This window comes from Electrophorus electricus, chromosome 16, assembly GCF_013358815.1.
Source record: "Electrophorus electricus isolate fEleEle1 chromosome 16, fEleEle1.pri, whole genome shotgun sequence".
NCBI classification, from domain to species: Eukaryota; Metazoa; Chordata; class Actinopteri; order Gymnotiformes; family Gymnotidae; genus Electrophorus; species Electrophorus electricus.
In genome coordinates this window covers 10,450,926-10,461,375 of record NC_049550.1, presented here as the reverse complement: position 1 = coordinate 10,461,375, position 10,450 = coordinate 10,450,926, and the positions used below count along the sequence as shown (strand labels likewise).

The window sequence follows — 10,450 nt, the reverse complement described above, 5'->3', positions numbered from 1 at the left end:
ATTCTCTAGTATTTTAAAAAGTGGCAATGGTATTTTTTGTAAGATAAATGTTTCTTTTATGGCTCAGACGTACCTTTTTATTAGGGAGAGCCACCTCTCTTTCTGTTCAAATGAGCTATGGTAGGAAAAAGCATAAAATTGATTTTATCAATAAATACCACTGATCTGCACCGCCATCTGAACTGTACTTTTACTCATTGACAGTTATTAATAAAACATGATCATGCTCATCTATTGTTTGGCTACATTTGGTTCAGAATGTTCCAGTCACATGTGAATATTGTATCCATGTCAAAAGTTACTTTATAAAACTGATTTTTGCATAGTGAAACAGTAAATTACAATAAGAATGAAAAACAAGTCAATCCTTGTTATGAACTCTAAATTTTGCATGCATTCTTTGATCTAATTCACTGACATGCTCATATAGAAACAGATCATTTGAACTTGTGGTGAAATCAGTTTTCTTTTAAACCTGGGCATCATCTTATATGCAGAGAGTTAATGGCAAGCAGAAGGTCAAGAACCTGCTGTACCTGAATGTGGCCACACAGTTGCAAGTGGGCCAACCTATGACAAAGCTTTTGTCAAGGCTGGTACTTCCCTCACACACTTCTTCCATGCAGTCTGCTGTCCACATTTCACAGACACGCGCCTGTGCTTTCATCTTAAAGTTTGTAGAAGATCTGTTTGCAAAACATGTGGCAGTCTAGTTTACAGACAGGAAACGTTAATATTTATCATCTTGTGGTATGTAGAGTAGCATGCTAGAAAAAACCAGCAACATTTAGCTGACCCTTTTATCCAAAGCATCTTACAATTCTGACTGAACACAACTTGAGGAATTTAGAGTTAAGGGGCCCAACTGTGGTAACTTGGCAGTGGTGGGGCTTGAACCAGTTACGTTCTGATTACTAGTCAAGTACCTTAACCACTGAGCTACACTGACATGCAGAGCTAAAATCTGCAAGTACGCTGCATGTGTAGGAGCTGCATTAGTTCGCATTAGCTGCATTAGTGCATGCTGTGCAGCTTCTAGACTAATGTTCTCTAAAGTGTCCAGGAGCTGCATTAGTGCTGTGCATATTTTGGATTTTTTCATCACAGTTTAGCACTGTCAAAAAGAAAAGTCCCATAGCTATAGACCCATGCACGACTCATGTACGTGCATAGACTCATGCACATGAACATACTCAAAACACACTTGGTTCCCATTCTATATTAATGCTGATGCTCTCCACCAAGCTCTTGCTCAGTTATTTTATCTCCACATCTACAACAGAAAATGAAAGAGAGATCTATATGTTGTCTCATGATCTTGTTTATCTCCCATTAACAATCTGGCATTTTAAAACTGTACTTTACTGCCCTAAATGAACATCTCAGTATTTCCCAAAAAAATCTCTCTCTACCACATCTCTATTTTATGAATGATTATCATGGACAATAATTTCAACCCTTTTCCCTGAACTAACAGAATAACCTGTTGAATCCATACATATTAATAATCAAATCCTAAGGGCATTTGTTGAGAAATCAACAGGAAAGATGAAAGATCAAAAGAGATGAACAAATCCAATATATGCCTTTAATGATAAAACACCCAGGCAGAATAATTTCAGAATTCTTCAGCTTGTTTAGGAGGGTAGTGGTTAGCTACCCTGGCTAGGACAGGGTAAGCAGTATTCAGGCTTTCATGCCAGTCCGAGATGGTCCAAGTTCCCTGAACTCTCTGAATTGAGTTTCAGTAATCCACCAGGGAATGGTTCTACATTCTCTCACTCTGCAAATCTCCAGCCCAGAGGTGGTCACTTGTGTCATACTACCCCTTCATAACAACAGGGACACTTTAGGGAACATTATGGAATAGTGGAATAACAGAACAACAACTGGGATATCAGAACTGCCAGGTATCCAATATTAAATTTATAAATAATAATTCCATGCATGCCATCTTGCACTATGCCAAGTGTGTAGCTCAAACTCAAGTTCCAGAAATGCTTTAAAAAAATATATATATTTTTTTTTAAATTTGCATTTTCTCAATAGATGTTATTATGATAAAAAATAAAACCCAACAGCAACAACAAAGAACCTTGAGCTAATCATGAGGGAAGCATATTCATGTTTAAACAGTTCCATCAGCAACTGCCAAGAATGCTTTAAGATCCCATTTTTACACCAGAATGTAAAACTGTGGGACGGTGGAATTTAACTGCACCTAAACAAATAGATGACACTGGATCACCAAGCATGATAATGCTCACTACTGCCGCCTCCATGTCCTTCACAGGGTCTGTGATAGCTTTGATCCCAGGCACAGCCACAGATTGACATAATTGGCCCTCTGGGTGGTAATTATGGAGAAGAGCCCCCTGGCTGTGTAAGGCACCCAGGGAAAAGAAGGAGAAGTGGGCCACAGAATCCTCTGAGACTAAATAAAAAGAGGAAAAGAAGGGGTGGAGGAATGTCGCCGCATCTTCCCTCTCCCATGTCAATCTTTCGCGTTTCTGTTGAACCTTTTGATTTTGTGGTCACTACTCAAATATTTTTGGACTGCAGTTAGAGGCTTTTCTTGAAGACATTTCTGCAAAAAAGTGAGTGCTCTCAAAGCTGTCAACAAAGATCTCAGAACTGTTGTCTATTTCAGCTACACTGCAAGGTGCAAGACTGCATTTACACAAACGAGAAGACAAATGTAGGTCAGTTTGTCCTTCATGTATTACATTAATTTCACATTCTTGCGATTAATCATGTCACATCCTCAGTGTCTATCAATACATTTAAAAATGTTTAAGGATTAAAAGTTATTGCAGCTTGCTAAGTGGGGTCTGTAGCCTAATACTGTGCCACTCTACCACTCCATTGCACATTCCAGTATACTCTGCCACTCTTTCTCTTTCCCACTCTGTGTTTATCCCAAACAATTTATCTCCTCTTCACCCCCCGCCCCAAAACACAGGCCTTACTTGGCCTTGCTGATGAGCAGGATGTCGGTAAAAAGGAACAGGTGCCTGTCCTGAACCTGCAGACCAGTCTTCAGCTGGGCATAGGCATGCGAGATGAACCTGCGGGACGGTGTCAGGTAAGACTGCACCAACAGGCAGGTCTCTGGGCTGACTGGAGACAGGCAGTTCTCCCTGTGAAGGGAAAGCATATAAGAATCACATGTCAGCACATGCAGACCCCCCCTTTTTGCTTGAGTACCTTGTTAAAATCTCAGTCATTGCACCATACAAGTCATCTTTCTGAATGACCCAGACTCAGTAAAAAACAAAACAAAGATTCACTAAACTGCAGTCAGCTTACTTCAAACTAAAGCACTTTATGGTTAATGGGACCTATTAAATAATGCACAGATTGCATTCAGAACATATTTGGAATAAGCAAGGAGTCTGAATATTGGTTTTAAAAGAGAATATATGTAGAAATCTGCAGGAATTATCACAAATATAGATCCTGGTCTGTTGTAATAATAAGTAATAAGTCTGTTACTTGACAATAAGTAGCAGAATATGAAAAAAAATGGGCATTCTAAACCAGTGGTCACTAACTCTCCTTGTTGAGGTCGCTCCTATTGGAGAACCTCTCCAATTTAGCATGCCTGATTCAGCTGCTGTATTTCTTCACACGCCCATGGTTAAAAGTAACAAATGTGCTCGATGTGGTAGGGAACTAACCTCCAAATAAATGTAGATTTTCCAGGAGAAGGTCTAGTGACTAGTACTTAAAACATTTTTAGATCTACACAGGGAACCTTAGCCATGAAAATGACAACAATTACAAAAGAAAACCAAAATAAACAAACAAGATATCAAAATTCTTTAATATATCAGGACATGACCTGTCTAGAACTAACCAAGTGCAGTTTCTTTTGGGGTCATCATTATATTGGAAACAGTGACTAACTCTCCAGCTTCAACAAGTTTATTCTCTTCCAGAATGACTCAGGTCAAAGTCAAAGGCCTATATTTAGCCCATATAACCCCCAGCATTATCCTTCTAAGAAGCTTTACTCCTGCAGAAAATGCTAACAGTGTCACTTCAGGACCCTGAGCTGCTGTGAGAATGCAACACTGCTTCAAGTTCACTGTCAAAAAAAAAACATTGGTGCTTTTATTCAGAAGTGAAGATAAGAACTTGAGAGGTTTCAGAAGGCCTCTGGTGGAACATTTATATTGCAGCTCTTAGTCTATGGTTGATTTCTCGATACTACTGACGTTCACTTTTGCAATAAAAATTAAATACTGTGTCCATCACATTTCCCACAATACCACATCAACAGTGTCTTCCATTTCTTCCTGAGAAACACATATACATATATGCATGCAAGCTTACACACACACACACACACACACACACACACACACACACACACACACAGGCTTTTACCCAGTAGTGGTTGCGCATTCACCCATAAAAGGACAAATGCAACCACACAGAGCAGACAGGAGGGGTAGTGTAATGTCTCATCAAAATCAAGCGTTTAGATCTCAAAACAGATATAATCCTTTGTGACTGATTTCTATGAAAGTGCCTGTCTCCTCCAAAAATTACATGATATGGCATTAAATGTGCAATAATGGGTAAGTACTATTATCAGCAAACTCATCAAAACTAGTGGGCAGTGGTAGCTCAGTGGTTAAGGTACTTGACTTATAATTGGAATGGTTCAAGTCCCACTGTCGGGCCCCTGAGCAAAGGCCCTTAACACTCAATTGCTCGAGTTGTGCTCAGTCATAATTCTAAGTTGCTTTGGACGAAAGCATCAGATAAATGTCATAAATGTAAATATCCAATCACAGTGAAACTGACCAATCGGACTCTCTAAATTAAATTCCAGAGCAGACAATTGAAGCCATATTACATCTAAAAAAAAGCTGAGTGTAGAGTGCATGCTTGCTTCAGATCAATATTTCTATAAAATGGGGCTGAATTTAGGAAAATGCCCAGTGCAGCTAATCAGGGTGGCTGAAACATCCAACTTCAGTCACTCAGTGTATGCACTATTTGTGTGATTTTACTACTTTGCTAGCTGAGTGAGCTGGATAACACCATACGTATGTCAAAGAAATTTATGTGGCATACAGGGATAGACGGAGAAGACATTTACAGGACAATGAATATTTCCTACTGCTCTCTCACTTTCATCCTCATATATATATGTGTGTGTGTGTGTGTGTGTGTGTGTCCAGTGATGGTTGGTGTCCTGTCCTGACCTTAACCTCCTCCCCTTTCCCGCAGGGCCTGTGATTTCAGTAAAAGCTTATATCTGTCTGTAAAGTGTCCTTGAGTCTGTGAAAGGCGCTATATAAATGTAACTAATAATAATAGATTAATGATATTCCTGTCTTACAATTAACACTGGACTATTAGATGATTACATATGATGAGGCATGTAAATTTAATAACTTAATGTATGATGCCTTACCGATAAAGCATCATATATTAAGTTTGAGCTGGTTTTGCTTCCCAGGAAAACAAAGTAATAAAGCTTAAAATGTTTAGTGTAACCATATATTGATGTAAATGGTGAAAAATGAATATAGGCTTTAAAAAACAAGCCAGACTTACATCAGGCCTTTCATGTGTTAAGGTATTTATTATTTCACGTGTGAAGGTATTTTACCTTATCAAAAACGATTAACAGTAAGAGGAGAAAAATGTTGTCCAGTGGTGAAAGGTGCCTGGACATGACCTAACTGCATACCTGGACATGGTTCTGGATATGACCTAACTGCATACCTGGACATGGTTCTGGATCTGGTGAGTGCTTTGCTGATGACCGTGGAAGGTGCCGACTGCCTGCGACAGGACAGGGCCTTCATCCTCTAGGAAAGAAATGAGAGAGAACAGAAACAAACACTTATAAACAAACAGTTATAATGCCTAGTTTACATGACAGATCAGCACAAACCGAATAGTGATTTATAGACAGATAATTACAAAATCAGAAATAAGTGGGGGTTTTTTTCACAAAAGCTTTTGTGTGATAAACTTTTAGTTAGTTATGTATGACTAAAATAAATGTTAGTGTACTACTTTAGATAAATAGTAAATCAATAGGTAGACAGATGCGTTGATCCAGACCGGTTTGGAGCTTTGCCTATTGAGCATGTGCTACATTTTGCACTTTATATTTAAATGATGCAGGCACCAGAAAGGGCACATAGACTAAAGAGTTCCTCTGATGAACAAAATGCAAACTCAATCAATTCTAAAGCCAGTTATGATCAGACTTACTGGTCGTACTTGTGCCACTGATCGTTAAAGAAAGAAAGGGAGACTGCATTACAGTGCAGCTCTCTAATTCCACAATAAAGTTATCTATCTACACTAATACTCAACAGTAGGCCTTCATCCTACTGTAATCTGAGATCCTGCCTGCAAATGTTGATTTGAACATACTATTGGGAGAAACAAATCAGCAGGAAGGTACAACTGATGTAGTCATTCATAGAGGACATCAAGTAATGGGCTGCCATGCTGAATCCATGAGTCCGGCATCAGGCCACAGAGATTTCTTAATAAGGTAAGGCTTCAGAAGGACTTTGGGATAGGCAAGGGTTAGTAGACAAGTACTGGCATAACAAAGTGTTCCTCATGGTGAGACAGAGAACACATCAGGCAATCACAAGTGAGGAGCTTTAATAAACTTAGTGTGTGAAGATGTACGGCAAAACCTGACCGGCCGGGGGTAAAAAAAATAAACGTTCTGTTTGAGTAAGTTACTGTATATTCAGTAAAACAATTTGGCAATTTGTTTCAAAATGTAAAAGCTTGGGAGGTGGAGTTGCAAAGGAGTAATGGTGAGAAAGAGACAACCACTTTTCAGTTGTGAAATAACAATTAAATTGGGGGAGGGGGTGATGGTGAGAAAGAGAGAACACAACAGGCAGCAGTAAATGAGCACCTTTAATACGCTTACTCAAGATCTAATGGCTACAGACAGGGAACAAAGAAATGGGAAGAAAACATATACAAAAATAGATTTGATTATTTGAATTACTGCACATTCAATAATTTGATAAAGTAATTCCACTGCTTGTATTGTAGGTGTTATTGTGATATATTTCTGATCATCACACTAATCATACTGAAAAACTCATAATGTTCATTCAAGTCACTGCGCAATATTAATCTGATGGTCTGTACAAATAGCAAATACTTAAATGCAAATACTTATTTAGCTTGCAGTCCCTGTGGTGTATCTGATTGAGAATGAAAGTTGTCTGCCAGTAACAGAAGGGGTTTACCAGATATTACCCAATATTTCCTCACTAGTTTTTAAGCTTGCTAGTAACTGTGCTATTTTGGACAATAGGTAAGAGAAAATCTTTGCATAATTAATGGTTTATTAATTTTTATACACAACCTGTTTTTTTAGTCTGGATACTCTCATGACTCTCACAATGTGTCTCTCTGTTTGGGAATCTTCAATCACAAGCTGTCACTCACTGATCAGCACAGGTGAGTGGATAAAGTTTTAGGTTGGTGTGAATCAGAAAATATCTTCCATAAAAAGGTCTTGGTGGGTTGTGGGCACACCACTGGAGAAAAGGTTCTAGTGCTCTACAGACCATGGAAGAATCATCTGGATCTGAGACTATAGACATGGGCTGATATTTCTAGTAGCTATAAAATAAAATTAAGGAAAACAAAATTTAAACTATCAGATAAAAAAAAGTAAAGTGACTTTTTTTGTCATAATGCTTTGAAAGCTTGTACTGATTTTTTCTGGCTATAGTCCATAAAATTATCAGAGCAGATTTTAGTACAGAGATTACTCAGACTGAAACTTCTCAGGCAGCCTCTCTATAAGAGAATACCACTTTATAATCCTCTTTGTAATATTTATGCAATCAGGTGTGAAACATGCCTCTCCCCTCACACTAATCACATTTTTAGAATATTATATAGACTCTGTAACTTTCTCAGAAATGCCGCCATATCGCTGCTTCTTCATGTTATTTTAATTAAAAACCACACATGGGACACTCCTCTCCACAACACCACCCCCGCGGTGAGATGAAGGGAGGAGGACGGTTCTCTGAACTTATCAGGAAGTGCCCTGCGTTCCACTGCCTGATTTTGAGAAACAAACAATTTCCATTTCCACAGGGATCCTGGGGCAGCCTGCACCAGCAGAGCAGCATGTTCGTAAATCGCTCACAAATTTCCAGTCCTCACCTCACCAGAGGGACTGTAGGTTAGCAGAACTTGAGACTACAGTCCACTGCTCTACTTTGAACAGTTAACTATGCTGAAGATGTACAATTTCATTCTTTGCTGATGCACGTTTCGTTCACTGTGGATTTACAGTGTGCACAGCTATGACAATCTATTGCTCTTATTTTCTACGTAAAAAAGGCATGGCAGGCTCTCAGGCTGCTCCAACCCATGACTCTATAGGCATTATGTTTAAACTGTTGCAAAGTAGGCACTAGGATCAAATCAACACTGCACAGCTGTGTTTTAGGATGTGAAAGGCAAACCGGATCCCCTATCTGCAATGTTATTCTAAGACGTTTTACACTCAGCTGTTGTTCTTGGCTGTGGCATGTTACCCTTGTGTTTGTTCGCTGAGGTAGTGTTATGAAACGGAAGGCGTGTCACATCCAACCATTAAGAATCCAATTCTCCGCAACCATATTCTATTTGTCCGCAAAGACAGATTAAGCTGTTCTCTGGTTAAAGAAATTGTTCTTTTTAGAAAAGATGGTCATGTATGTGTCATGTAGCTTTTTCATGTATACTAGAAACCATTATTTTAAGATTTACAATCAATTTAAAAATACTTTCAAAACTACAACTCATTTCAACTCCACAGGGACAGGGGAACTTTAACTGTCAATGAAAAATTGGTCCAGGTACTTCTTGAGCCAAAAAGCACAGCCAATTACAACACATTACCCATTCAGCTACCAATCTCAAAAGATTCCTTGTTTCAAAAATCATCCAGAGGTGTGTTAAAGTGAGACAATTCACGTACACAATGAAGTAAAAACAAACGAAACCAATGATGACAAACAGGATGGCCAGACCTCTGGCAATCCAGGCCCTCTGGCAATCCAGGCTGGAGAGGAATGCCCGCAGTAACTGTCCTTTGCGTAAACATGGAATTACGTTAAATACAGCGCAGTTCAGACAGATCTTAGTAATCAAGGGCGCCAGGGCTTGCAACTCTTGACCACGAAGTGAGAGACGACGTAGTGTTGACAACTGCGTGCTCCATCTCATTATTACATTAGGCTGCAAGGAATGGGTTCTCAAATTATGTCAGAGAAAACAATCAGGAATTAAATAGGCTGAAGAAGTCTGAACCTTAAACGCAAATAAAATAATGACATCATCTGGGATCGTATAAGTTCCCGGTAGGGCACGCGTCGAGCGTTTATAAAACGGTCTTACAAGTAAATGGAGACAACTGCATGAGTATTAGCTACACAAAGCTTTAAGGAAAAAAAAAAAAACATATTTGCACAAAAATCGTGTCTACCTTCCACTGGCCACTGCAATCGGCCTGTGACTTGTGTTAAAAAAACAAGACCTGAGTTTTATCAGGGACACGCAAAAAGTCTTCGACCGTTTCAGCCGATTAAGTGGTCATAGTACGGGAAAACATCTAGGGTACATCTCCATCGTTCCATATCAACAATATGCCATTATATTCATTACACTTAGGCCGTCTTCATTTTCCCCAAATCTTTTCTCCAGTTCCTGGGAAACTCAATCCATATGCAAACTATCAAATTATGACAGCCTTTCCCCCCATCCGGAAACATCGGCTAATAGCACCAACAAACTTTAAACAGGTAAATGTAAGTTATTGCATTCAACAGACCTAGGCTATAACTGCACCTATATAAAATTGCGCGAGAACCTGTACAATTGGCCAAATACAGGATAGTTGAACATTATGACTTGAAATGATTGTCCATACATTTTCTGATACTGCAAGAAAAAGACATCCTGCAACATTTCAGATCAGAATAAGCAATATTCATAACGACATCCTGAAGCTGTAACTTTAATTTGGGTAATAAAATCTGCATTGCTTACCCTCTTGTTATCCAAATGCGCATACATTTTTGTTTCGTCTGTCAGTGATGAAGATCGATTCTGGTCGATGTTTATTTGCTGCTGAGGTGACATAGTTGCCATTGAGACAGTTACAGGTGGTTGGAATGATCCAAGCAAAGTAAACCCCTGCGCGCTTAAGTGCAAGTTATCTATCCCACGAGAGAAAAAAACCCGCGTTCATATTAGTGTACCATCATTCCGAATGCATCTCCAACTCTTTTCAAACAACATAGTCAAACAACGATGGCCACAAACAAACAAACAAACAAACAAACAAACGAAGCACAGTCCATAGCAGGTAACATCCACGGAAAATGTCACCTCGATGCGCCGAGCTGCAGTATCTTTAAACGCGAAAGAACTTTCA

The 10,450-nt window shown here is 39.1% G+C and overlaps 1 protein-coding gene across 1 annotated transcript in view; it reads right to left on the bottom strand.

Moving 5' to 3' along the window:
* Positions 1-10,450, bottom strand: part of LOC113577470 (rho GTPase-activating protein 20) — a 19,868-nt gene extending 9,418 nt beyond the window's left edge. The window contains 5 exon segments of the mRNA XM_035534943.1: positions 74-115; positions 537-686; positions 2,970-3,140; positions 5,746-5,831; positions 10,063-10,450. Coding sequence (XP_035390836.1) covers positions 74-115; positions 537-686; positions 2,970-3,140; positions 5,746-5,831; positions 10,063-10,164 — 551 coding nt within the window. The 5' untranslated portion in view covers positions 10,165-10,450.